This window comes from Eriocheir sinensis, chromosome 55, assembly GCF_024679095.1.
Source record: "Eriocheir sinensis breed Jianghai 21 chromosome 55, ASM2467909v1, whole genome shotgun sequence".
Lineage (NCBI taxonomy): Eukaryota > Metazoa > Arthropoda > Malacostraca > Decapoda > Varunidae > Eriocheir > Eriocheir sinensis.
In genome coordinates, this window is record NC_066563.1 from 7080011 (window position 1) to 7107663 (window position 27653).

Genomic DNA, 27653 nt, shown 5'->3' on the forward strand with positions numbered 1-27653 from the left:
GCACGCGGCCACAACAGATTCATACAAGCTACTATTGTCAGCCTGCACTGCAGTCCCAATTTCCTCCGGCCCCCGGGTTGCTACCCTGGGTCGTTTTGGGGGGGGCGCTCGGCTTCCCCCGACCCCTTCACGAACTTTCCCGCTCGCTCTTTCTTTAACTGTAGCACAGAGAAACACTCCTCTGTGGTGTGTCTACCAGTACCGTGGACAAAACAGAATTTGCCAGTGTGGTATCCACCGTATGACCGAGAGAAAAGAATAATGAGTGAATACTTAGCATGATAAAAACACACAAGAAAGTAGAAAATAAAATGAATGACTATACTCAAAATGCAAACAATGTTCACAATTCAGGAAAAATATTAAACATCCCTCTACACCTGAATAAAATTAAAATCACCTGAAATGTCATCAACAAGTGGTGTATTAATAATTAGTGCTGTGTCAGCAACATGCATGTGGATACCATAAAAAATGTATGTTATAATATACACATTACACACACAAGCAGACACACACAAAAAAAAGGGGTCATGAGTAGTGAAATCAGTATTGGCAAACCACAGGAAACACCCCAAAGACGCAATACATCACGACAGCAAACATTACATTTTCATATATCTATCATGCATAACAATGGATGGAGGCAGCTTTTAGCGCGGAAAATCTTGGTCCCTAGAGCACGTGGCCGGGGCAGGGCTCGCCCACTGAGTGGAGGCCACAGAAAGTGTCTCCAGTTCAGCTTCAGCGAGGACATTACTGAGCGAGTGTTGTTTAGGCATTGCCACGGCACTCTGCGGCTTCTGGATGCAAGGATTAAGACAACAAGAAATTATATAAAGCAATTACATTCTATAGGTAAGCAACATTTAAATAGTACAAAATAATCTTCTCCAAGCCACCAGCAAGTACATACACAAACAAACTAACACACAGCTTACCCGAAAAAGTGGAGTTTGTTAAATGTCATTTCCACAATGTCACGTGGATACCACAGGTCATAGGTGGTCATTTTGCGCCAAGATGTAGGTGGAAGAGATAAGCTAATATCTGAATTATTTGTTCATACAATGTGTTCCCTTCCACAGCCATGTACCTATTATTTTAATCACTCTGTAAATCTACACACACATAAATACATTTGTTCATACATACATACATAGACGCATGCTTACGTACATGACTGATACATAAATATATGCATAACTGCACACATCATTTTACAAATAGATATGTAAGTAAAAAGGTAAATAATTTTCGAGATCATTCATTATACAGTGACAAGATATTTACTTTTATATTTTCAAATGTTCCTCCGGCGACGGCCACGCGTGAGTAAGGAGCCAAGAAGAGCGCGCCGCCAAACATCTCCGAGGACTGACTAACCTTAATTCCCGCTGATCAATGACCAATTACTTTGTCGTTCAGGAGTCGATGATTGATTGATGAGCGTAATCATGTTCGCTCCTCAAGAAACGTAACGAACAGAAGAATAAATCATTGAAAACTTTGCGATGGTAGCAACTTCATGAAACTCTTGGTGGGACGAGTTATTTAGACTGCATAATTTCTGCGTACTTAAGAAATTATACTCCACACGTCACTTGTGCATTATACAACAAAATAAGTGTTATGATATATATCAATCTCTTTATAGTGTCATTGTTTTAGTTGCAGCAAGAATTTAAATTAAGTGAACGATGAGAGAGAGAGAGAGAGAGAGAGAGAGAGAGAGAGAGAGAGAGAGAGAGAGAGAGAGAGAGAGAGAGAGAGAGAGAGAGAGAGAGAGAGAGAGAGAGAGAGAGAGAGAGAGAGAGAGAGAGAGAGAGAGAGAGAGAGAGAGAGAGAGAGAGAGAGAGAGAGAGAGAGAGAGAGAGAGGATGGGGGGGGGGTCACTTTCTAAGGATTAAGACGATGTAACTTTAATCACTTCCTCATCAGGTAGAACAGGTAGAGGCACACCTGTCATCACCCGCAGACTCATCATCAAATTAAAGTACGGAGACAGATGCATTGGACCGCCTGAATAATGGAGCGACATGAGGAGCTACGGGCCAGCTTTGTCTGTTTTAATGAGAGGTGTGGCGCTGAGGGGAGCCGGAAAGGGATAGGTAGCAAGGGGCAGTTAGTCACCAGGAGTCGTGGGGGGCAGACGGGCAGGTGAGTCTACAAGGTGCACAGGAACATATAGGTATTTATAAATCAGGAGGGCAGGACGCACTGAATTAGTAAAGAGCCCCGCGCCAAAGTGCATCAGGGGAGCAAACAAACGAAGAGAGTACAGAGAGGGCGTGGCGCAGCAACGCATGAGGAATCAAGTGACACAACACACAACACTCAGACGCAGACGAGGCGGCGTCGAAGAAAACAACACCCCAGCGAAAACAATATAACAGCCTGATTAGCAAGAAGAAACACTTTGTATGTACACGACACAACAAGGCAGCAACAGCCACAACACAACCACGAACACAACACATCTACCAACTAAAAATATAAAAAAATAAAAATAAACAGTAAATGAAAATCATAATTAAGTGCAATGAATACTTCCCTTCCGGGTTATGACATGTATTTATTGATTCGCTTGCTTACAGTAGAGAGGAAGTCAGAGAGGAAGAAGACTAGAAAACGGCAGTGAAGTACAAGGCCTTAGAGAGCGCGTACCCTCCAGGAGTCATGTCACGCCGACCAAGACCGGTCCTCAAGGTGGCCGTTGAGGAGGTAAGCTTGCAAGGGCTGTGTGGGGAGCGGGGATCCGAGGGTGTTCATTGTGCCTCTAATGAGGGAATTCAACATAACATGATCTGCGTCTCCTTCCATCTTACTCTCGTCTCCCTTCTGCGCGTCCCGTCCAGTGGGTGCCTTGGACGAAGGTGCTGACGGAAGCCGACGGGTCGCTGAGGATCGAGGGACCGATGGCCAACCTTCTTGATATTCTTTCCAGTGTCCTTGACTTCGAGTGAGTGCATGGCGTTATGGTGCATAAATATTGATCAGTAAGACATGCTCATATTAATGACACACACAGGTACACAAAGATATAAAGACTACAGACCAAGACAAGAGGTCAGTTGGTCTGCACATGGAAGCCTTTGAAAAGCCATTATTCAACACTTGCCCTCCCCCTCCGTAAACGTGTCTAACTCCATTTCATAGTGATGATTATATTAGCATTAAACGCAAATATGCATGCCGCCCTTTAGGAGAAGAGTTAGGTTGGAAGTAACTGGGGTGATCTTCACAGACATGTTTTGTACCAACAGCTACGAGTTGCTGCGGCCCGAGGACCGGGTGTGGGGCGGCCCTAACGCGACCGGCTACTGGAACGGCCTGCTGGGACTCCTGCAGCGGCAGGTGAGTCACGTAACACTCGTACGAAGGGTCAGTGAATCTATGACTCAGGATCGATAAGATTAATGCCATTAAATAATTAACAAAGAGTGGGTTACGATGGCGAAAATAAATGAGGATCGATACATTTCTACTTTACTATTCCCTTGAAAGTGAATAGCGAAGCTGTGCAAAGCATGTAAATAAGTCATGAGTAAACGCCCTCGACAAAGGGTAGGGTGCTGACGCGGCCCTTTCTCGGCAGGAGGTAGAGCTCGCGGTGGGGCCCTTTGGGGTGACGAATCAGAGGGAAACTGTGTGTGACTTCTCGGATGCTTTCTACAGCGAGAACAACGCTATCCTGATGGTAAGACCGACGCTGCAGCACGATATGGCCGGCTTTGCTAAGCCCTTCACAAAGGAGGTGAGAAAACTTAAAGCTAATAAGAGTGTTAGAAACATGACACCCATGTTATTGCCTTATGACAGTAATCTCCTCATGAACATGATGAAGGTTATGTTGCAATATTTTAGTGCTCTCTGGCGGCGCCGCAGGTGTGGCTGCTGACGCTGTTGAGCCTGGTGACGGTGGTGCTGGTACTGGCGTGGGTGGCATCGACGGAGGCGCGCCTCTACGGCACCGAGAGTCGTGACACCCTGGGGAAGGCCGCCTTTTGGAGTTTCAGTGCCTTCACGCAGGAGGGTGAGTCTCGCCGCCGCGAAGACACTCAAGGGTCACCTCCAGCGCGACTGTGAACCAAAACATTTTGCTACAAACTTGTCTTTCGCTCACCTCCCGCCGCTTCCTGTCCTTTCCGCCACACCTACTCCTCCTGTCGGCCCTCCAGGCGACGCGTGGCTGCCGCGGCACAATGCAGGTCGTGTGTTGGTCACCACGTGGCTGCTGGCGTCCCTGGTGTTCATGTCCTGCTACGGCGGCATCCTCACCGCCATGCTCACCGTGCCTCGGGTCACCATCCCCATCGACTCCCTCGCTGACCTGGTGACCCAGGACGACCTCCCCTGGAGGCTAGAAGCGGGATCCATGATGTTTCAGTATTTCCAGGTAACGTTATCAAAAATGGATGTAATATATCATCTCAATATAAGCTTGTCTCTTTATTCTGATGTATATTCCCAATGTGCCCGGAGGATCTCTAAAAAAGTACTTGTGGTCAGCTCGAGCCCACACCGGTGGCGGGGGAAATAAGTTATAGTGCCGCCGATTTTCCTTGCAGCTTAAGTTTTGGCTTGTTTCCTTAACCTCTTGTCTCTGTCATTACACCACGCACTGGGGGACACGAACCACTGTAATTACTATTTGCAGGAGGCGAAAGACGGGGTGAAAAGGGACGTTTTCATCGGCTCCTCGGGGACCTTCCAGGACTGCTGGGCGGCGCGACAGGATATCGCCAGCGGGCAGTACGCGGCCATCTGTGACAGGACCACCATGAAGAAGGCCATGTCCTGGGACTTCAGGTAAGGCAGCCATAAATCATGCTGGTTAAACTTGCATTCCTTAGAGAGATGTAGATGAGGTGATGATGAGATGGAAGCATTTGAATGTGTTAAAATGATTAATAAAACTGATGTTAGATAAACTACGTGTTCAAGAAAGGCAACAAATGGTTTCCAGAAAAGAAAATGGATGAACAGAACAAATGAAGCAGTTATGTAGATGATGAAAATGTGGCTGAAAATTAATATTGCAGCAAATATATATATATATATATATATATATATATATATATATATATATATATATATATATATATATATATATATATATATATATTTATATATATATATATATATATATATATATATATATATATATATATATATATATATATATACACACACACACAAAGGAAACAGCTCAAGGGCAAAAAAAAGGAAATAATTATGAAAAAAAGCCCGCTAATCACTGTACCTATAAAAAAAGACTTCAGAGGAGTGGCCGAAGGAGAGGTCAATATCGGGAGGAAAGGTATCCTGATACCCTCCTCTTGAAAGAGTTCAAGTCGTAGGCAGGAGGAAATACAGATGAAGGATGATTGTTCCAGAGTTTACCAGCGTGAGGGATGAAAGAGTGAAGATTCTGGTTAATTCTTGCGTAAGGGATTTGGACAGTAAAGGGATGAGCCTGAGTAGAAAATCATGTGCAGCGAGGCTGCGGGAGGGGGGAGGCATGCAGTTAGCAAGTTAAGAAGAGCAGTCAGCATGAAAATATCGATAGAAGATAGAAAGAGGCAACATGGCGGCGGAATTAAGAGGTAGGAGATTTCTGGATGGGGAAGGCAGGTGGGTAACATCTGGTTGTCAGGAGCGCCGTATGTAGATCGCCTGGCATCTTGTTGTCTCGTTATACGCATGCATGTGCATTCTATATCTTATGGGTCTTTGTGTCCACAGCACCAGCAGCAAGTGTCACCTCTACATCTCCCGTGAAAACGTCTACAGTAACATCCTCATCGCCATGGCCTTTCGGATCAACTCAACCTATCGTGAAATGGCAAATAATGTGTATGTGAAGAAAGATGGATTAAGAGATCCAAGTTGATTAAAGACCACATTTAACTTCTTTAATTTTCAATGCATTGCGACGTGGCCTTACATATGCAAAGGGCGTCAAAATAATTGGAATATTTTAGGCAGTTTTCAAAGTAGTTTACCCACTGGTAGATTATTACTTGTCTGCAGTAGCTTACAAAAATATTACATGCATTGTAAGTAGAAAGAGACTCGATTTTTCTAAGGTCTTGTTCCGCAGTATCCACGCAGTGAAGGAGGCGGGCATCCTGGACCGCTGGCTGGGCGACCAAATCACCAACACCAGCCAGTGCCTTCGTCCGCCCTCCGCAGACCGCAGTGAAGGCCTCTCCCCGCTCAACATCGACGACATGGCCGGTTGCTTCCTCGTGCTGGCGGGAGGTGAGGCGCGGGAAGCAATATAAGCACTGTTGTGCTACATACTAACCACTTGGATTCTGTTAACGAAGGTGACGAGAGGTGAGGTAATGAATACCTGACAAAACCTGCTTCTCCCAATAGGCTTGGCCGCCGCCACGGCCGTTTTCCTGCTGGAAGCGGTGGCGTCGTGGTTCTGACAAGCGGGCGACGTCAGGCCGACAACTTCCCCTGTGAGAAGGCACATATTTTTATCGGCGTCGCAGACGCCGATCAACAGATTGTCCGTCTTATTGTTGTTCTCTTCAAGTTGTTTTCCTGCCTTACCCATGCACTGTAGACATGACATTGTATAATAACATTTGTCAGCCCTGATGAACCCTACAACGTGGCATTATAAACAAAGTCAGCTTTTTTTTTTTTTTTACGTCTTGGCCTGTGGCGCCGGTAGGCCTTCATAGTAGGGCATGATGGTCGGCCCCAGCCCGTTGTGGCGCAGGCAAGTGTTTATAGAGGCGCCATCTTTACTTTTCAGCATTTTCCATTTTAGACCCCTAGTTGCATAATATAAATTGTTGGTGGGGTGTTGGAGGGTCATGCGACGCCGACCCAGCACAGTTTTTTCTGCTATCAACACTTGTTCTTTGTAAAGGACTTAAAATGGCAAAGAGATATGAGAGTAGTTACTCTTTCCCTCCTGTTTTTCCCTTTCTTATATCCTTCACAACATTTACTTTCCACGTTACGCTACGCTGCACACTTTTTCACCTCCATACAGTATGTCATCACACCAACAACCACATCAGACAAAGACTCAAGTCCCACGCAAGCTGCGCTGGGACGGTTAAATGTCTCTCAACTTAATTGTCTGCTCAGTCTGAATCCGCTTCGCTAGGCCTAGAACTACAGCTGTCCAAATATGCCCGCTTTCAAGAGACTGTTTAACCGGTAGACTAAAAACCTCTGAGCATACAACTTAACATTCATCGAGAGGTTCTACAGTCTCTCTACAAGCAGGGAGGCCAGGGAGACGGCAGCTCCCGGCATTTAGACCAGAAAGGGGGTCTTGCTTTGCTGCCGGACGCTGGCAACCACCGGCGGGGTAGAGTGTTAGCCACGAGTCAGCCTTAGAGAGGTCTCATGCGTTAATCTTCTACCACAGCGATACTTGCATTAATTTGAAAGAAAATCATATTCAGCATTTTGAAAACAATCACAGTCAATGTGTACGCAGGCACTACACCACGTGCCCCGTTATGGTCTCGACCACATTCCTCGCCACACACTCTCTTTCCTGCTGACATTATCCTGTACCACACAACGCCCCTTAACACCTCAAGCTACACCTGGTGACCACCTGTCTGACACTACAGTTGCTCTTTCCTTGCTGCTCTGTCAAATTTGCTGCCGTGGGCAGAGAGCATCAAGGTTCTGAGAAAAAAACTTGCTGGTTGGAAGGGTGCCACATTCACACCTCTGCCGAAAAGAAAATAATAACAGAACTAGGTAAAATAAATATAACCTATTAAAGTGTATAAAGGTAATGACTGGTATGATATTGTGAATAATGTACTGTTTTTTAGTATATTTAATGCAAAATATGTATTTTTAGTGTATGGATGAGCTCAATGCCAAAATAAATTTCATGTATTTCGTATTCAATGTGACGATAAAGTTATCTTATCTCATCTTTTCTTATCTTATCTTATCTTAGACCTCCGTCAGTACGGTAACTTAAACCAGTCCGCTGCGTCTGTCACGGATTTGGCCTTCACTGGTAGCCTGGTAACATATATACTTCCAGGTCTTTCTCTGCCTTTGTGGTTGATAGCGGAGTGTTTCCCGTGTGGTACTGGTGTGCTGGATATCCCCTCCCAATGTGCATGATTTTACATTTTTCTTCATTGAATTGAAGCAGTCACTTTTGTTCCTTTTTTGTAGTTTGATGATGTCTTCTTGTAGGAAATCCGCAGTCAAAGGGTTAAAGGCTCTTCAACATCACATTACCTAATTTACTTACTTGACAAAATCCTTAAAGGTTTAGATAACCCCAAGAGAATTGCCAGCACTGTGTTAATTGACTTTAAAAAAGCCTTTGACTACGTAGACCACACGGTAGCTATTCGGTAGTTATATTTATTGGGTTGCCGTACTTCGCTTCTTCGTTTTGTTGCTAACTTTTTATCGGACAGAAGTCACAGAGTTAAGTATAGGGATTGTATCTCTGAGTATGATCTTATATATTGTATGGTACCACAAGGGACAAAATTAGGACCAGTAATCTTGGCAGTGGTCAACCGGGTATGCCTAAATAATGACATGTGCTAAATTTGTTGATCTTACTCTGTGAAGTAATTGATATTAACAATGGGATAAACTTCACTCTACAGAATAGACTTGATGGACTAAAAAATTACTGTGATTCAAACAAAATGTTAGTAAATTCAGCTAAATGTGACGTACTTTACATATGTCCACCAAATATTCCCGTTGTTTTCCCGGGCTAGCTTTTAACGGTTCAGCAATTCCTAGTGTTAACATTGTTAACATTGTCTATATAAATAACCAACTCAAATGGAATGCCCACATTGATTATATCACCTTAAGAGCTAACAAATGTAGGTTTATTTTGTATCGTGCCCGTCACTTCGGTTTCAGTTGCAACACCATGTTTAATTAAGTTGTACTGTTGGTTCATACTCATGTCCCTTGAATACGCAGCACCCGTCTGGCAGCCAGGCCTTACGCAGCAACAACACCTCAAGCTTGAAAGGATTGAGAGAGGTGTTTTGGGATCATTTTACCGTATGATTTTATAAACTACGAAGCAGCTTCAACGAGGTTAAATATACAAACTTTATATATGGAAGGAGAGGATCTTACACTTTGGTTTGGGAAAAGCTTGTTAATAAATCAATCCCACAGATATATATTGCCTCCTTCCTTACACATTATCCACGACAGAGACACACGTAGAGGCAGATCACTCCAACAGGGTGTGAGGTGTAACACTTCTCGCAAAAAGAAATCCGGTGTACCGCATATTGTTGCGGCACTGAACAAATCTTAATTTCCATTTTGTATTTTTTTTCATTATTTTTTTACATTTCTACCTGTTAATGTTCTTCCCGTATAATTTCTTTACTCTTAATGCTATAACCTTTTAAATGATCATTTTATTTTTTTTGTAAATCAAGACAGCATGTTATGTATGTACATACCATAAATGATATAACTTTCTTGATCAATAACCCTACAATTATTATTATTATTATAATTATACAAGGGCAAGTGAGTTGAGGGGTGATGGCGGTATGAGGCACACACTACTCTTCATCCCAACCCTCAACACATTCACGCTTCATCCTTCGCGTCCGGCACACCAACCCAACAAACACCTGCATAATATCCTCTGGAGCCCCACTGACCTCCTGCATGATGTAGCTTAAAAGAGAACAAATAAACCTGATGTGATGAATTATTCCCTTCTCCTTGTGCTCATAACTGATCCTCTTGTCTCACGAGGGAAAAGCTGAAATATAATTACTGTGCCAATTTACAATGATAAGCAAACACGTATAGATGGTTGAATGGAGTCGGTAAAAGTTTGATTTCATTCCGTTCATCAGTACTTATGTGTCTACACCAAATAAATATTCTCAATCCGAACTAAAAGAAATTCGATACGGTTACTGAGCCGCCAATAAGAAAACTTTTAGCCATGAATTCTTTGACTTTCCTGTTTACTTCACTAAGTAAAACTTCAGCTGGTCCGATAAGTTTTGCTTGGAGAATCAGAAACGTATCAGTTGCACTGATCAAGAAAAAAATGTTAATTAATTTCAATACTTCAATGGTGTTCTTTGGGAATAATTAGTTTATGAATGTATCAACGTGACTAACAAAATGAAGATGGACTTCGGAGACACTCGGTCGATGCTCAGTGGGGACGGCAAGCTTCTTCCTAATTGGAGAATCCATTCAGCAGGACGGTGTGTCACTTGCTACCGTGACATTCCGACTTACCGACTAAGGGGCGGGGGTGGGGGGGCGACGAGCCTGTATTGAGTGATGATGCTTTGTGGAGCCTTATAAGAAGGGGAAGCGTCAGGGTGCGGCTGAAGACTACTCAGGAAGGGCCAGCACACCAGACGCACCACTCGGGGTATTCTGGAGGACGTAAGTGTGTGTTTTGACTAACTGGTTGGCCAGTGTGGCCCTGGGAGTGTGAGTAAGCTGTTGTTATTATCAAGAAGAGTTAAATTAGTACAAAAAAATTTAATCGGTATCTAATTGGAGCAAGTTTGCTAAATAATTTGGTACTAAACTTTTTAGCTCTACTTTTAAATGAAAATACAAAATTCCTGTGAGATGAAAAACTATGAAAAAACATAACCTTGACGATCGATGTATCTGTCGGCTTGCAGCAGGACACGCTGCGGGGCCGAGACCAGGAGGCAAAAAGCAAGCCAAAAATATTGTGTGACTGTGTGCACGAGGGCATGGCATCATCTTCAAGGGCTGTGCTTAAAGTAGCCGTCGAGCAGGTAATGCGGAGGCTGAGGCCGAGTTGAAGGTGTTAGGGAAAGGATGGAAATAAGTGCCTGGGAAAGTAAGTCGAAGTGTCCGCTCACTACACCCTGTTGGCACTATTCACAGGCGTGGCGAAGATACTGTTGGAAACTATGTGATTATTAAATTCAGTGTACGCATTCTCGTACCCTCACCGCATGCTGTCGTTATAATCTTACAAACGAGTGATGATTATGCTTTAGGAAGCAAATACCTATGAATATAATACTACATCCCCTCACTGTTTCCCGCCGCCATCATCCCGCACAAACCCTCGTCCCCGGCCAGTGGGTGCCGTACACGCTAGTGACGGAGGTCAACGGGACGATGACTGTTGGGGGACCGATGGGTAAACTCCTGGATAGCTTCTCCAGGATCTTCAACGTCGAGTAAGTGAATGGCGGACTTATTTCATCATTCATATTCATATTCCATATTCTGGCGCCAAACAAAGACCTGCGGAAATAAGATCATAGGAAGTTCACAAGAGCCCAGTCACTCCTCCCCCCCTACACACACACATCCACACCGACCGTGTCCCGGTGCCATATATGTCTAAGAAATATTTGTTGTCCACAGTTACATGTTTGTGCAGCCCTCCGACAAGGCATGGGGACAAAAGTACCCCAACGGCTCCTGGGACGGCATGATTGGCCAACTGCAGAGGCGGGTAAGGCGCGATGACTCTCCAAACTACTGACTCTTCAAAAACTGAGTCTCCCAGCTGTGTCCGGAGCTTGACGTTCACGGCTCCCATTGCTATTGACTTTTTAACAACCAATGATTTACCGGTTTGGCTCATTAGCCATCTGCTGGCCCCGGCAGGTGAAGCAGCATTGTTTCCAGCGGTGTCCGTCTGTCAGCACTCTGGCTCGAAAACGCTTCAACTTGGAGTGATGAAGCTGTATGTTGTATATGCATGTATATTTACCCTGGCAAGGTCAAAATCATACAGGAAAAAATCGTTACTTTCTTCTTACAGTTTCCACGTCCTGTGTGACGAGCCAATAATACGAAGGCACTATATGATGTTTCCGCATGTCTTAAACACAAATCGATGACACAGAACTGTTCACGGAATAAGATAATGAGACAAAAAAAATGAGTATAAACATATTTTCTTCTTCCATTTACTTCTGTTCGCTACGATTCCATAGATTTTGATTATGTTGTTTTTTAATCATTGACTGGATGTCATCACACTTCTCTGGTTCTGATGGTATAAATACTTATCAGTACTACAAACATATCTTGGTGGTAAGGATTGCCGACAACATAAGGCCTGTGCCGGAGCGGCCTGGCAGTGGGCGTGTGCAGTTTGCACTTGGAAAGTGCTGTTCCTTTGTCTCTTGGCAAGAAACTTCGGATGAACATCTCAGATACTGATTCACCGTTTCATCAGGAAGTGGAGTTCGCCGTGGGCCCGTTCGGCGTGACCCACCTCAGGGAGGAAGTGTGTGACTTCACGGAATCCATGCACAGCGAGAACAACGCCATCTTCATGGTGCGCCCTACCCTGCAGACCGACATGGCGGGGTTCGTGAAGCCCTTCAGTGGGACGGTACGTTTGGTAGTGGTGGTGGTGGTTACAGTGGTGAAGGTTATGAGTGGTGGTAGTGGTGGTGGTGGCTACAGTGGTGAAGGTTATGAGTGGTGGTAGTGGTGGTGGTGGTTACAGTGGTGAAGGTTATGAGTGGTGGTGGTGGCTACAGTGGTGAAGGTTATGAGTGGTGGTAGTGGTGGTGGTGGCTACAGTGGTGAAGGTTATGAGTGGTGGTAGTGGTGGTGGTGGCTACAGTGGTGAAGGTTATGAGTGGTGGTAGCGGTGGTGGTGGCTACAGTGGTGAAGGTTATGAGTGGTGGTAGTGGTGGTGGTGGTTACAGTGGTGAAGGTTATGAGTGGTGGTAGTGGTGGTGGTGGCTACAGTGGTGAAGGTTATGAGTGGTGGTAGTGGTGGTGGTGGCTACAGTGGTGAAGGTTATGAGTGGTGGTAGTGGTGGTGGTGGTTACAGCAGTGAAGGTTATGAGTGGTGGTAGTGGTGGTGGTGGTTACAGTGGTGAAGGTTATGAGTGGTGGTAGTGGTGGTGGTGGTTACAGTGGTGAAGGTTATGAGTGGTGGTAGTGGTGGTGGTGGTTACAGTGGTGAAGGTTCTGAGTGGTGGTGGTGGCTACAGTGGTGAAGGTTATGAGTGGTGGTAGTGGTGGTGGTGGCTACAGTGGTGAAGGTTATGAGTGGTGGTAGTGGTGGTGGTGGTTACAGTGGTGAAGGTTATGAGTGGTGGTAGTGGTGGTGGTGGTTACAGTGGTGAAGGTTATGAGTGGTGGTAGTGGTGGTGGTGGTTACAGTGGTGAAGGTTATGAGTGGTGGTAGTGGTGGTGGTGGTTACAGTGGTGAAGGTTATGAGTGGTGGTAGTGGTGGTGGTGGTTACAGTGGTGAAGGTTATGAGTGGTGGTAGTGGTGGTTACAGTGGTGAGGGTTATGAGTGGTGGTAGTGGTGGTGGTGGTTACAGTAGTGAAGGTTATGAGTGGTGGCATGGCTGATGGTGGAGGCGCAGGAATATAAACAAAAGATAATGTGCGGTGGCATGGCTGGAATATAAACGAAAGATAATGACCGTGGCGTTGTAGGTATGGGTGCTGGCGCTGGTGAGCCTGGCGGTGGTGGTGGTGGTGATGGCGTGGGTGGCGGCGGCGGAGGTGCGTCTCTTCGGGTCGTCGTGGCGCTGGAGCCTCACCAAGGCCACCGTCTGGGGCCTCAAGGTGTTCACGCAGGAGGGTGAGTCGAAACTATTGCCAGGTTCAGGGGTTCAAAGGGAGGGAGTGTAAATCTGCATAAATACCTAGCTGGCATCAGGATACTGAGATGACTTCAGGGTACTGTGATGTGGGAAGCTTCGTAAATCACACACAAACGTTTTTCGCCACTGCTGTCACCATCTTTACGGTTGTCTTCTTCTCAGGCTCGGTTGATGTGCCGCCCTTTGATGGCAGCCGCCTGTTGGCCGCAGTGTGGCTGCTGGCGTCCTTTGTGTTTATGTCCTCCTACGGCGGCATCCTCACTGCCATGCTCACCGTGCCTCGGGTCACCATCCCCATCGACTCCCTTGAAGACCTGGCGGCCCAGGACGACCTGCCGTGGAAGATGGAGAAGTCGTCCATGACATACCAATACTTTAGTGTAACAGACGAACTCTCATTTAGTTTTCGCTTGCATAATTATGACATAGAGATGGTGGTGGTGGTGGCGGCGTTGGTGGCTTTGGTGACAATGCTGTCTGTTTTGCAGGAGGCGAAGGACGGTGTGAGGAAGAAGGTGTTTGACGGCCTTGCGGGAACCATCATTGACTGTTGGAAGTCACGGCATGACGTGGCTAGCGGGCAGTTCGCGGCCATCTGTGACAGGACCACCATGAAGAAGGTCATGTCGTGGGATTTCAGGTGAGACTAAAGAGTGGCAAAGGTGCTGACCCGGTGTCTTGCTCCCTTACTTCAGTGACACTCACAGACCAACACAAATTATTATTTTCTTGTTCTCAGCACCACCGGCAAGTGTCACACGTACATCTCCACCGAAAACGTATTCAGCAACATCCAGATCGCCATGGCCTTCCAGACAAACTCAACCTATCGCGAGGGAGCGAACCAAATGTTAGTGAAGGACGATCTGACAAGACTCCTCGTTTTGAAAAACAAAACATGTCAGTTTTCTGCAGGATAGGCGTCACAAAAGAATGACAATTAGCGTGATTAACAACAGTTATTGGAACGTCTTCTCTTGCAGCATCCGCAGCTTCAAGCAAGCGGGCATCCTTGACATGTGGCTGGGCGCCGAGATAACCAATATCAGCCAGTGCCTCCGCTCGCCCATTGCAGACCGCAGTGAAGGCCTCTTCAGGCTGAGCATGGGGGACCTGGCCGGCTCCTTTCTCCTGCTGGCGGGAGGTGAGGCACGGGAGGAGCGAGAAAAGGCCATAAGGAGGGAGGGGTGATGAAGGCAAAGCTCTGGTGTACATTAATCGATGAGGCTCAAGAGTGCCATGATTAAGGCTGATCTCCCGGCAGGTCTGGCGGCGGCCGCGGCTGCCTTTCTCCTGGAGGCGGCGACATCACTGTGCTGAGAGGCAGGCGGGTAGAGGATGTGACACTCATAGAGGGATGGCGCCTGTATCTACTGACTCGAAAGGAAACCAAACAGGAATTAATTCCAAGTTTATTTTCGTGAAGGTAGGAGTCTGTTTACTGTGATGAAGCCTTCACATCAAAGTCACATGAAACATGAAGTTTATTCCTTGTATATATTATGTTGAAATTAACATTGCGTGATGAATTCGGATGTGATATAAAATTATTCATGTTGTTTCATATTTTAGAGGAACTGAAGGTTCTGGAGGTATATATTACTTCTATGGTCCCTCTACCCAGCCACTGATATTATCTTTAAGGGGGGGCTGTAAATGAATGGCCTGAAAATAATAAAAAAAAATGTTATTTTGGCTTATAAAATTCTGTGAATTTTTATCTTTCTTTTGGTATGTGAATGAATCTGATGAAAAAATAATACAGTGTTATGCAACATGCAACGCAACGTGCTGCAGTGAGTTTCCGCGCGGCGCTACGGGCTACAATCCATGTTTTCACCCTTTTTAATTAAAGGTTTTTTTTCCTTAGTCTGTCATGAAACTCTCATTACTGGTTAAAAAAAATGGGAAATTTTAGCACTCACTATTACCTTTTTAAATTTATCCATAATACTATTTTTTTTCAAAAATCCATCGAAATACTCTATGTAACCGCCTCACATGTCTTTTTTCATTATATTTTATTGATTTCACACAGTTGAACACTGTTTTTTTCTTTGAAATATGGCGAAATATGGTAAGATTCGAGTACATAGATTTATGACCCCGTAAAAAAGACGTAACCTTGGGTAAGCAAAGCAGTCTGTTTACACAATCAATGAAAGTAAGTAAGGGAAGCCATGTCTGCTTTTTTCTTCATATCCTGATGTATATATCATGTGGATTTCAAGTCCCAAGGTGGAATAGGTAAAATTCAAAAAATATTTAAACTTTATCGCTTGATCTCAAAACCATGATTTTGCACTTTAAAAAATATTTAATAATTTGCACGTCTTGTTATACACATATTTCCCACTGTAGCTTATGGAAGTATGTGTAAGGAATAAAGGCTACTCTCGAAACTAATGTCTAAAGTTGATTTTGATTTTTGAGGAATATTTATATGTCAAACTTTTTTGTATTATTTCATCGAACTTTAAAAAATATGTTTTGCTATTGTATGAAACCAAGAGAGAGTAGTCTTTAATCTCCTATCCTTTCTGATTAAAATGCTTTTTGAATGAAAGACATCGGCCCATAAATAAGGGAAGAGATACACTTAAAACATAAGGAATTTAACATGGGATTTGATCATTTACAACCCCCCCTTGATAAATGGATCCACACTCTGATGCGAGACGTCACTTCTCGCTCACTAAAGATTTCTGTTGTCACACACAAAAAAAATCTTCACTGAAACACGTAGTTAGAAGCGAATATGATAAATGATACGTATACATATAATGTATATCTAATAAAGCAGTGGATACAAATAAGAAGAGGCTTTCTTAATTCACGACAGACAGTTACACTGCAAACCAATTATTAAGCCCACAATTTTGATAAAAATATATAAAAAAAATATATTTAATCAGAGGCAAAAATGAAAATATATTCACCACAAAACTATGAAATACAGCAAAAAAGAAAAGTTATATAAAATAAACAACACCAAATTTAAACACAAATGGAAAAAAAAATAATAAAAACAAAATAAATCGTATACACAGAAATGACTCAGCTCCTCGTGACTCAGTGACGGTTATTTGGTCTTTTCAGACTGATTTTCGGCTTCGTCCTGTACCACGTATTTGCGCCATTCTGTTACTGGAAAAGATATATGTTAGCAGTAGCTGTTCACCCGTAAAACTGAATCATAGAAAGAGCCTAAGAAATTGGTCTAGCGTATTGGAATTGTCGGAACTGATGTTAAGGGGATAGTTTGTGAGAGAGAGAGAGAGAGAGAGAGAGAGAGAAAATCAGACCACAATGGTCCAGACTTGGTGGTCTGTCCTTAAACCTAAGTGATTTTACATTAATCAGAAGACTCCAAAACGTTGCATTTCTACTCTAGTTGATATTAAGTTGAAGGAAGTTACGGTCGAGCTTATTTTTGAAGGAGTCAATCGTGTTACACTGGACCACTGACGGTGGAAGCTTATTCCATTCTCGCACTACAACGTTGGTGAAGAAAAATTTGGTGCAGTCTGAATTTACTTGTCTACATCTGAGTTTTACGCCATTGTTCCTCGTGCGCAAAGTGTCATCGATCATAAACAATGTTGATCTGTCTACATTCGTGAAACCATTAAGTATTTTAAAACATTCGATCAGTTTTCCTCAGAGAACATGTTAAGGGTAGAAAGCCTTTCTTCGTAGGATTTGTTGCGCAAGGAAGGGATCATTTTCGTTGCCCGACGCTGAACACCTTCTAATTTAGCAATGTCCTTTGCATGGTGGGGAGACCAAACTGTACCGCATATTCCAAGTGGGGTCTGACTAAACTGTTGTAGAGCGAGTATTACATCTTTATTCTTGAATACAAAGTTTCTTTTAATGAAGCCCAACATTCTGTTCGCTTTATTTGCTGCATCGATGCATTGCTGTGAGAATTTGAGGTTTGACGCGATTTTGACCCCAAGTCTTTGACGCATTGAACGCTTTTGAGTTTAACGCCGCGCATTTCGTATTCGAACTTTATTCCTCGTTCCAACTTGAAGGACCTGGCACTTGTCTACGTTAAAGGGCATCTCCCATCTATCCGACCAAGCTGAAATTTTGTGCAAATCCTCTTGAGGCCTTGCCTGTCTTCGTCAGTGAGAACCGAGTTGCCAATCTTTGTGTCGTCTGCAAATTTACTAATGCGGTTATTGAGTCCAACATCCACGTCGTTGATGTAAATAATGAAGAGCACTGGGCCAAGGACCGAGCCCTGAGGACGCCACTAGTGACAGGCGCCCACTCTGAGTTAAATCCGTCGATCACTACTCTTTGTTGTCTGTTGCTCAACCAATTCGCGATCCATTGGTTTACTTGACCGTCAATACCTATTTGCTTTAATTTGTAAAGTAATTTATGATGCGGGACTTTATCAAACGCTTTCTGGAAATCAAGATAGACTACGTCCAGTGATTTGGTTACGTCATAAACAGTGAAGAGGTCGTTATAAAAGGTTAATAGGTTTGATAGGCAGGATCTTTTGTTTCGGAAGCCATGTTGTGAGTCCCCAATCAATGAGTGGCTTTCAAGGTAATTCACAATTTTGTCTCTAATTATGCCTCAAGTAGCTTACCTACAACCGAAGTTAGACTAATGGGCCTGTAATTACCTGGTACTTTTTGTCTCCTTTCTTGAAAATCGGTGTCACGTTAGCCTTTTTCCAATCTGAAGGGACGATGCCTTGTCGCAAGGACATATTGAATACGGTTGTGAGGGAGGAGAGTATTTCGCTCTTTGTTTCTTTCAGCAGAGTTGGATATACTTTGTCAGGTCCAGGACTTTATTTGTTTTAAGTGAATGGAGAGCTTTAGGACTTCATCGGTTGTTATTTCAAAATTAGGCAATGCATGCTCGAGATTTACAATAGTACTGGTGTTGGTGGTAACACCGAGGAAAAGTAATTGTTTAAGAGGTTTGCAATGTGTTGGCTGTCAGTCACTAGTGCACCGTCGCTGTTTGTTAAAGGTCCAATACCACTTTTGATCGCCTTTCTGTTGTTTATGTAACTGAAGAAAGATTTCGGATTATTTTTACAGTTGGCTGCAATATTTTCTTCGTATCTACGCTTTGCCTGACCTACTAGTCTTTTTACTCGTCGCCTGGCATTATTATAAAGTCTAATGTTTTCGGGCGTGCTTTGTTCTTTCTTTAACCTGTAAAACAATTTTCTCATTGACTGATTGTTTAATTTCGCTATTAAACCACGGTGGACGAATGTGTTCTGCTGAGGATTTTGCTTCCTCTACGTTGCCGTCATCTGATAGTTGTATTTCTGTTAGTTTTTGTCGGATTTCTACGAAGTTAGCTCTTTGAAATTGGGCACCTTTACTTTATTTTCAGTCACTGATGATTGAGCTTTAATGTCGACGCGCACTAATTTATGATCGCAAGAACCGAGGTGTTCTCCTACCGTGACACTACTGACTAGGTTATCTTGGGTTATTATAACAAGGTCGAGTATATTATTTTGTCGAGTTGGCTCAGAAACCATTTGGCTTAGATAATTTTCTTCTAGAAATTCGATCATTCTATGTGACTCGCCTTCTGTACCTGACAGTGTCGCCCAGTCGATATGGGGAGGTTAAAGTCTCCTAATATCAGTGAGTCGCTGTTATTAAGTGACTGCCTTAAGACGTTGTACATTTCAAGGTCGTCATCGAGTGATTGGAGGTCTGTAGGTGACAGATATATTTAAATTGACTTTTGCAATGTTTCCTCACACGCACAAATGTTCAACGTTACTGTTTCCCAGTGTTTTGTCAGTGGGTTGCAAATAGCTTTTGACAAAAAGGGCGACGCCACCGCCTCTGTGGTTTACACGATCTTTGTTGAAGAGTCTGTAGCCATCTATGTTGTATTCGGAACTTAAATCAATATTTGTGGTGTCGATAAATGTTTCGGTTATAGCAATTATGTCAAAATTTTCTGTGAAAGCACGACATCTCAGTTCATCAAATTTGTTTCGCATTGAAACTAAGGATTTTAAGTTATCTAGAGGCCTGGTAATAGAGGTGGTGGTACTTGCGGGATCACGGTTACGGGTTTGTTGTGATGCACGGCGTCTATTTACACCGTGACTCGTTTTTTGTTCGGATGACACCGTCCCTGTGAAAGAGCTCATTTGTCCATAGAAATTGTCCCATGCGTTTAGGAACTCCACGTCGAGAGAGAGAGAGAGAGAGAGAGAGAGAGAGAGAGAGAGAGAGAGAGAGAGAGAGAGAGAGAGAGAGAGAGAGAGAGAGAGAGAGAGAGAGAGAGAGAGATCTATAGTGATATGTGAACTTATTGATTACGTAGCACGCCCTTATTGTGTAACGGTGTAAATAAAAAATAAAAATAGAGAAAAAAAAATTATGCAAAGAAAAATATGACAGCGACTTAAAATAGTATGAACACATTACAGTGGTGTGATAGTAAAGGGGAAGTCAAAAATTGTGGCGGGCTAAAGGGCGCCGGGGTGACAGTATGCCCAACCATTAAAGCTGGTAGAGAATCTTCTCCTAGCTTGACTGAGACATATGAGAGTGCATTGCAACGTTTTAGACACTGACTGCTTCAGGTCAGATACACTAAGTTGTCCTCTGTACTTGGTCCGGTCTAGGACGATTGCTGTGATGTCTCTTTCTATCTGTGTTGCAACCTTTTCAGTGCTAGCATCCAGATCTTCGTCTCCTTCAACATCCCTTACCAACAAGAGATGGGAGGTCTTGTTGTTCTTAAATGTCAGGATGCTGGCATATTCATTACAGCTCAGGACAAGAAGCTCACCAGCAAAATGTTCCAATACCAGCTTTAGTAGATACTTTCGTGTCTGGAGACTGCCACCATGATTTTGATATTCGTGAAACAGCTCTATTGAGTTCCAGAGTTTTGACTTATCTTTTTTCAGCTTTTCTACCACGAAATCAAATCCTGGATCACTCTGGCATTTATCCTGTGACTGTGATGGCAAAGATCGATTTCGTCTTAGATGGCTTCTCCCATTGACAAATTTGGACATGCAGTCAGAATGGTATCGATACTCAGCTGCATGAAGATCACTGATAGCACTTTGAATACGTTCTTTGACTTCTTGACCCCAGTCATCTTTTCGTTGTGAGCATCTTTCAAGCAGGACCTCCTTGTAGGGCCTTCCATCAGCAGGTATTGTTGATCTACACATGTAGGCTGGAACCCATCTTTTTGGGGTTCTTGGGATCCTTTTCAAGTTCATAATGCTCTGCACAGTACATGCACTCTGTTAGACAAGCAAATTGTGGCTCTGAACATCGTAACCTTTTCTTGGGTTGGTCTTCGTTGCTTTGAAGTTGAGACCACAACAGATTGCTGAGGGTAACATACTTCGACACACAGTTTTTGTGATAATACACTTTCCTTTTTTGATTTTCCTCCAATGCTGTCTGTAATCGTACATGAAACCCATCCTTGTAAGTCTTGCTGGCTGTCACAATTCTGTCAATTCTGGAAGTACCTCTGCTCTCTTGACACTTTTCACTGTTCGCGCACTCAGTCCCATACTTGAACTTTAATGTGCACTGTTTTGTGTTTTCTGGATCTCACTTCACATTCATCATGAAAGTAAATTACTAGGTCTTTATCTGCCTCCAAAGCCTTTTCTAAACTTACATGGAGATCATCTACATCACAGAGTTTGCTGGTTGTTATAATGCTATATATAATGTCAGCGCCTTCACTACGTTTACACTCCAAACCGTCAATACACTGGTCCCTGTATTTGTATTTGAAATTACATTGTTCTGCCATGACTGTCAAAGGGAACACCACCACCATTTATATTACATCACTAACGGGGAAGCATGCGTTTCAGATTAAAGGCAAGCAACATGCAGTCACATAGTCCATAATGGGCCAGCGTGGGAGCGCCTACAGTGAAGATATGCATGCAGTGCTGCAGTCTTAAAAGATAGAGGAGCAATTGGTAAGTATTTTAAAGGCAGAGAATAGAGTTAAGGTGCAAGATGAGTCTATCAAGCCTAGTTTACTATTGAAGATAACTGAATACTAATGGGAGGAGTATTATACTCCGATGTTAATACATGACTTCTACCAATTAAAATATAATATTTCATGACATTTAGAGATATACTTGTTTCCCATATTCATATATGTTCATAGCACTAGATCAGAAACAACTTTTATCATATTAGAATGATATTTTATTGTCAATTATGTGAACAGAAAAACTCTAACACGATATGCTGTACGAAAATCATCTTTATTACCGTACAAAACAGAGAAATATTGTAATTTTGGTACATATGGCTTGCCATACACATATGAAATGTTAAAGGTTGATCTCCTTGACCTTAAAAAACACTTCCTAGACTTTTTATTCATGTTTCTATGTTGATTAGAAAAAGAAATATTCAATTTCCAAGTTTCCGGGCGGCCAATGACGGCCATCTTAAATTACTCAAAATGCTCAAGGGTGACAACAACACATCCGCCTGGAATTCATCATAGGCACCCCAAAGATGAATAATCAACAGAGAAAAAAACTTTTACAGGGATTTCCCGGTCATGTGCTACGGCCGCCAGACTGAACAACTTGAGTGAACGGAACGAGGCAGGCTCCTGCAACACTCGGTCGATGCCCAGTGAGGACGACAAGCTTTCTAAAAGGCGTAAAGTGCAGACATGGGAATGCATTCAGCTTGACCGTGTTTTACTTGCCACCGTGAAATTCGGACTTACAAGCTAAAGGGCGGGAAGGGGTGGGGTGACGACCATGTGTTGAGCGACGATGCTTTGTGAGGGTCTTATAAGAAGGGGAAGCGTCAGGGTGTGCCTGGAAGCTACTCAGTAAGGACCAGTGCACCAGACACAGCACTCGGGGTATTCAGAACGAAGTAAGTGTCTGTTCTGACTAACTGGCTGGCCTGTGTGGCTCTGAGAAGGTGAGTGACCTATTGTTTTTATTAAGCAAAATCAGATTAGTTAAAGAAAACTTGGTCAATATTTCCTATCAGCGAGTTTTGTAGACAAATTGGTACTAAAACGTTAGCTCTACCTTTAAATGAAAAATAAAATTTCGTGTGAGATAATAAACTATGACACACAAAAAAACTAAACTATAAAGGTCGATGGATCTGTCGGCCTGCAGCAGGACACGTTGCGGGGTCGACACCAGGAGGAAACAAGCAGGCTAACAAGAAGCGGTTTAGAGCAAGAGTCGCCGGGTGTGAAGGTGTGCGCGAGGGCATGGTGGCGTCTTCAAGGGCTGTGCTCAAAGTGGCCATCGAGCAGGTAATGCGGAGGCTGAGGCCGCGTTGAGGGTGTTAGGGAAAGGATGGAAATATGGCTGGGAATGTAAGTCGAAGTTTCCGCTCACTACACCCTGTTGGCACCATTCACAGGGTTGGCGAGGATACTGATGGATACATGTTATTATTAAATTCAGTGTACGCATTCTCGTACCCTCACTGCATGCTGTCGTTATAATCTTACAAACGAGTGATGGATTATGCTTTAGGAAGCAAATACCTATGAATATAATACTACATCCCCTCACTGTTTCCCGCCGCCATCATCCCGCACACACTCTCGTCCCCGGCCAGTGGGTGCCGTACACGCTAGTGACGGAGGTCAACGGGACGATGACTGTTGGGGGACCGATGGGTAAACTCCTCGATAGCTTCTCCAGGATCTTCAACGTCGAGTAAGTGAATGGCGGACTTATTTCATCATTCATATTCATATTCCATATTCTGGCGCCAAACAAAGACCTACGGAAATAAGATCATAGGAAGATCACAAGAGCCCAGTCACTCCTCCCCCCCCCCCCCCCCACACACACACACCGACCGTGTCCCGGTGCCATATATGTCTAAGAAATATTTGTTGTCCACAGTTACATGTTTGTGCAGCCCCCCGACAAGGCATGGGGACAAAAGTATCCCAACGGCTCCTGGGACGGCATGATTGGCCAACTGCAGAGGCGGGTAAGGCGCGATGACTCTCCAAACTACTGACTCTTCAAAAACTGAATCTCCCAGCTGTGTCCGGAGCTTGACGTTCACGGCTCCCATTGCTATTGACTTTTTAACAACCAATGATTTACCGGTTTGGCTCATTAGCCATCTGCTGCCCCCGGCAGGTGAAGCAGCATTGTTTCCAGCGGTGTCCGTCTGTCAGCACTCTGGCTCGAAAACGCTTCAACTTGAAGTGATGAAGCTGTATGTTGTATATGCATGTATATTTACCCTGGCAAGGTCAAAATCATACAGGAAAAAATCGTTACTTTCTTTTTACAGCTTCCACGTCCTGTGTGATGAGCCAATAATACGAAGGCACTATATGATGTTTCCGCATGTCTTAAACACAAATCGATGACACAGAACTGTTCACGGAATAAGATAGAGACAAAAAAAATGAGTATAAACATATTTTCTTCTTCCTTTTGCTTCAGTTCCCAATGACTCCATCGATTTTGCTTTTTTTTTTAATCATTGACTGGATGTCATCACACTTCTCTGGTTCTGATGGTATAAATACTTATCAGTACTACAAACATATCTTGGTGGTAAGGATTGCCGACAACATAAGGCCTATGCAGGAGCGGCCTGGCAGTGGGCGTGTGCAATTTGCACTTGGAAATTGCTGTTCCTTGGCCTCATTACTTTGTCTCTTGACAAGAGACTTCGTAGGAACATCTCAGATACTGATTCACCGTTTCATCAGGAAGTGGAGTTCGCCGTGGGCCCGTTCGGCGTGACCCACCTCAGGGAGGAAGTGTGTGACTTCACGGAATCCATGTACAGCGAGAACAACGCCATCTTCATGGTGCGCCCTACCCTGCAGACCGACATGGCGGGGTTCGTGAAGCCCTTCAGCGGGACGGTACGTTTGGTAGTGGTGGTGGTGGTTACAGTGGTGAAGGTTATGAGTGGTGGTAGTGGTGGTTACAGTGGTGAGGGTTATGAGTGGTGGTAGTGGTGGTGGTGGTTACAGTGGTGAAGGTTATGAGTGGTGGTAGTGGTGGTGGTGGTTACAGTGGTGAAGGTTATGAGTGGTGGTAGTGGTGGTGGTGGCTACAGTGGTGAAGGTTATGAGTGGTGGTAGTGGTGGTGGTGGCTACAGTGGTGAAGGTTATGAGTGGTGGTAGTGGTGGTGGTGGTTACAGTGGTGAAGGTTATGAGTGGTGGTAGTGGTGGTGGTGGTTACAGTGGTGAAGGTTATGAGTGATGGTAGTGGTGGTGGTGGTTACAGTGGTGAAGGTTATGAGTGGTGGTAGTGGTGGTGGTGGTCACAGTGGTGAAGGTTATGTGTGGTGGTAGTGGTGGTGGTGGCTACAGTGGTGAAGGTTATGAGTGGTGGTAGTGGTGGTGGTGGTTACAGTGGTGAAGGTTATGAGTGGTGGTGGTGGCTACAGTGGTGAAGGTTATGAGTGGTGGTAGTGGTGGTGGTGGTTACAGTGGTGAAGGTTATGAGTGGTGGTAGTGGTGGTGGTGGTTACAGTGGTGAAGGTTATGAGTGGTGGTAGTGGTGGTGGTGGTTACAGTGGTGAAGGTTATGAGTGGTGGTAGTGGTGGTGGTGGTTACAGTGGTGAAGGTTATGAGTGGTGGTAGTGGTGGTGGTGGCTACAGTGGTGAAGGTTATGAGTGGTGGCATGGCTGATGGTGGAGGCGCAGGAATATAAACAAAAGATAATGTGCGGTGGCATGGCTGGAATATAAACGAAAGATAATGGCCGTGGCGTTGTAGGTATGGGTGCTGGCGCTGGTGAGCCTGGCGGTGGTGGTGGTGGTGATGGCGTGGGTGGCGGCGGCGGAGGTGCGTCTCTTCGGGTCGTCGTGGCGCTGGAGCCTCGCCAAGGCCACCGTCTGGGGCCTCAAGGTGTTCACGCAGGAGGGTGAGTCGAAACTATTGCCAGGTTCAGGGGTTCAAAGGGAGGGAGTGTAAATCTGCTTAAATACCTAGCTGGCATCAGGATACTGAGATGACTTCAGGGTACTGTGATGTGAGAAGCTTCGTAAATCACACACAAACGTTTTTCGCCACTGCTGTCACCATCTTTACGATTGTCTTCTTCTCAGGCTCGGTTGATGTGCCGCCCTTTGATGGCAGCCGCCTGTTGGCCGCAGTGTGGCTGCTGGCGTCCCTTGTGTTCATGTCCTCCTACGGCGGCATCCTCACTGCCATGCTCACCGTGCCTCGGGTCACCATCCCCATCGACTCCCTTGAAGACCTGGCGGCCCAGGACGACCTGCCGTGGAAGATGGAGAAGTCGTCCATGACATACCAATACTTTAGTGTAACAGACGAACTCTCATTTAGTTTTCGCTTGCATAATTATGACATAGAGATGGTGGTGGTGGTGGTGGTGGCGGCGTTGGTGGCTTTGGTGACAATGCTGTCTGTTTTGCAGGAGGCGAAGGACGGTGTGAGGAAGAAGGTGTTTGACGGCCTTGCGGGAACCATCATTGACTGTTGGAAGTCACGGCATGACGTGGTTAGCGGGCAGTTCGCGGCCATCTGTGACAGGACCACCATGAAGAAGGTCATGTCGTGGGATTTCAGGTGAGACTAAAGAGTGGCAAAGGTGCTGACCCGGTGTCTTGCTCCCTTACTTCAGTGACACTCACGGACCAACACAAATTTTTATTTTCTTGTTCTCAGCACCACCGGCAAGTGTCACACGTACATCTCCACCGAAAACGTATTCAGCAACATCCAGATCGCCATGGCCTTCCAGACAAACTCAACCTATCGCGAGGGAGCGAACCAAATGTTAGTGAAGGACGATCTGACAAGACTCCTCGTTTTGAAAAACAAAACATGTCAGTTTTCTGCAGGATAGGCGTCACAAAAGAATGACAATTAGCGTGATTAACAACAGTTATTGGAACGTCTTCTCTTGCAGCATCCGCAGCTTCAAGCAAGCGGGCATCCTTGACATGTGGCTGGGCGCCGAGATAACCAATGTCAGCCAGTGCCTCCGCTCGCCCACTACAGACCGCAGTGAAGGTCTCTCCCCGCTCAACACCGGGGACCTGGCCGGCTCCTTCCTCCTGCTGGCGGGAGGTGAGGCACGGGAGGAGCGAGAGAAGGCCATAAGGAGGGAGGGGCGATGTAGGTAAATCTCTGGTGTACATTAATCGATGAGGCTCAAGAGTGCCATGACTAAAGCTGCTCCCCCGGCAGGTCTGGCGGCGGCCGCGGCTGCCTTTCTCCTGGAGGCGGCAACATCACTGTGCTGAGAGGCAGGAACTGAAATCAAGTTTTTCGTATGGCAAGACTTAAGGCTCCAACAATAACAGAAGGGTCAGAGTCTGTCTACTGTGGTGGAGCCTTCACATCAAAATCACATGAGACATTTAGTTTATTCCTTATATATATATATATATATATATATATATATATATATATATATATATATATATATATATATATATATATATATATATATATATATATATATATATATATATATATATATATATATATATATATATATATATATATATATATATATATATATATATATATATATATATATATATATATATATATATATATATATATATATATATATATATATATATATATATATATATATAATGTTGAGATTACCTTTAAGAGTGAGGACTTAACATTTAATATTAAACAATTTATGTTGTTCAACATTTTAGAAGAACTGTGGGTACAGGGGGAAGCCATCACTTTTACGATGCCTCCCCAGTCACAGATCTTTTTAATATTAACTGGACCCTCGCTTTCCACACCAACGACCCTCCACCACGGCTCCGAGCACTGAACCCTCCGACAGCCCCACGAGCACTGAGCCCTCTGCCAGACCACACCACCAACCCCTGGGGCCGAAAACACGCGTCCCGCACACTGATTTGAGAAGTCACTCCTCGCTCACCCAAGACTTCGGTTTATTAAAAAAAAATTTTTTATAGAAATACGTAGTTTACAGTGAATACAATGAATGATAACTATACATATAATATACAGTTAATAAAGTAGTCAA

General features: G+C 44.3%; 3 protein-coding genes across 3 annotated transcripts; all 3 read left to right on the forward strand.

The window, feature by feature from the left end:
• The first annotated feature begins 2543 nt into the window (after nucleotides 1-2543).
• On the forward strand, nucleotides 2544-6642 carry LOC126983853 (glutamate receptor ionotropic, delta-2-like). The gene is made up of 7 exons (XM_050836983.1): nucleotides 2544-3357; nucleotides 3599-3757; nucleotides 3889-4036; nucleotides 4182-4399; nucleotides 4661-4812; nucleotides 5749-5859; nucleotides 6107-6642. The coding sequence occupies exons 1-7, from the start codon at nucleotides 3193-3195 to the stop codon at nucleotides 6288-6290; spliced, it is 1137 nt and encodes a 378-aa protein (XP_050692940.1). The 5' UTR covers nucleotides 2544-3192; the 3' UTR covers nucleotides 6291-6642.
• A 4103-nt stretch (nucleotides 6643-10745) lies between these two features.
• Nucleotides 10746-14937, forward strand: LOC126983832 (glutamate receptor-like). Its single transcript, XM_050836963.1, has 11 exons — nucleotides 10746-10790; nucleotides 11104-11204; nucleotides 11395-11485; nucleotides 12218-12368; nucleotides 12829-12836; nucleotides 13448-13595; nucleotides 13780-13997; nucleotides 14106-14257; nucleotides 14357-14467; nucleotides 14601-14761; nucleotides 14882-14937. The coding sequence occupies exons 1-11, from the start codon at nucleotides 10746-10748 to the stop codon at nucleotides 14935-14937; spliced, it is 1242 nt and encodes a 413-aa protein (XP_050692920.1).
• A 7941-nt stretch (nucleotides 14938-22878) lies between these two features.
• LOC126983833 (glutamate receptor-like) lies at nucleotides 22879-26877 on the forward strand. The gene is made up of 10 exons (XM_050836964.1): nucleotides 22879-22923; nucleotides 23235-23335; nucleotides 23528-23618; nucleotides 24358-24516; nucleotides 25382-25529; nucleotides 25714-25931; nucleotides 26046-26197; nucleotides 26297-26407; nucleotides 26541-26701; nucleotides 26822-26877. The coding sequence occupies exons 1-10, from the start codon at nucleotides 22879-22881 to the stop codon at nucleotides 26875-26877; spliced, it is 1242 nt and encodes a 413-aa protein (XP_050692921.1).
• Nucleotides 26878-27653: the final 776 nt, after the last annotated feature.

What these genes read in the sequence shown, in the direction of transcription:
- LOC126983833 (XM_050836964.1), top strand. Translation starts at nt 22,879, where the DNA reads ATGGTGGCGTCTTCAAGGGCTGTGCTCAAAGTGGCCATCGAGCAG. An exon ending in TGACATACCAATACTTTAGT is followed by an intron (nt 25,932 to 26,045) that starts GTAACAGACGAA and finishes TCTGTTTTGCAG; the next exon opens with GAGGCGAAGGACGGTGTGAG. An exon ending in CGCGAGGGAGCGAACCAAAT is followed by an intron (nt 26,408 to 26,540) that starts GTTAGTGAAGGA and finishes CTTCTCTTGCAG; the next exon opens with CATCCGCAGCTTCAAGCAAG.
- LOC126983832 (XM_050836963.1), top strand. Translation starts at nt 10,746, where the DNA reads ATGGCATCATCTTCAAGGGCTGTGCTTAAAGTAGCCGTCGAGCAG. An exon ending in TTAAAGTAGCCGTCGAGCAG is followed by an intron (nt 10,791 to 11,103) that starts GTAATGCGGAGG and finishes GTCCCCGGCCAG; the next exon opens with TGGGTGCCGTACACGCTAGT. An exon ending in TGACATACCAATACTTTAGT is followed by an intron (nt 13,998 to 14,105) that starts GTAACAGACGAA and finishes TCTGTTTTGCAG; the next exon opens with GAGGCGAAGGACGGTGTGAG.
- LOC126983853 (XM_050836983.1), top strand. Translation starts at nt 3,193, where the DNA reads ATGCCGCCCTTTAGGAGAAGAGTTAGGTTGGAAGTAACTGGGGTGATC. An exon ending in TGATGTTTCAGTATTTCCAG is followed by an intron (nt 4,400 to 4,660) that starts GTAACGTTATCA and finishes TACTATTTGCAG; the next exon opens with GAGGCGAAAGACGGGGTGAA. An exon ending in GCCATGTCCTGGGACTTCAG is followed by an intron (nt 4,813 to 5,748) that starts GTAAGGCAGCCA and finishes TTGTGTCCACAG; the next exon opens with CACCAGCAGCAAGTGTCACC.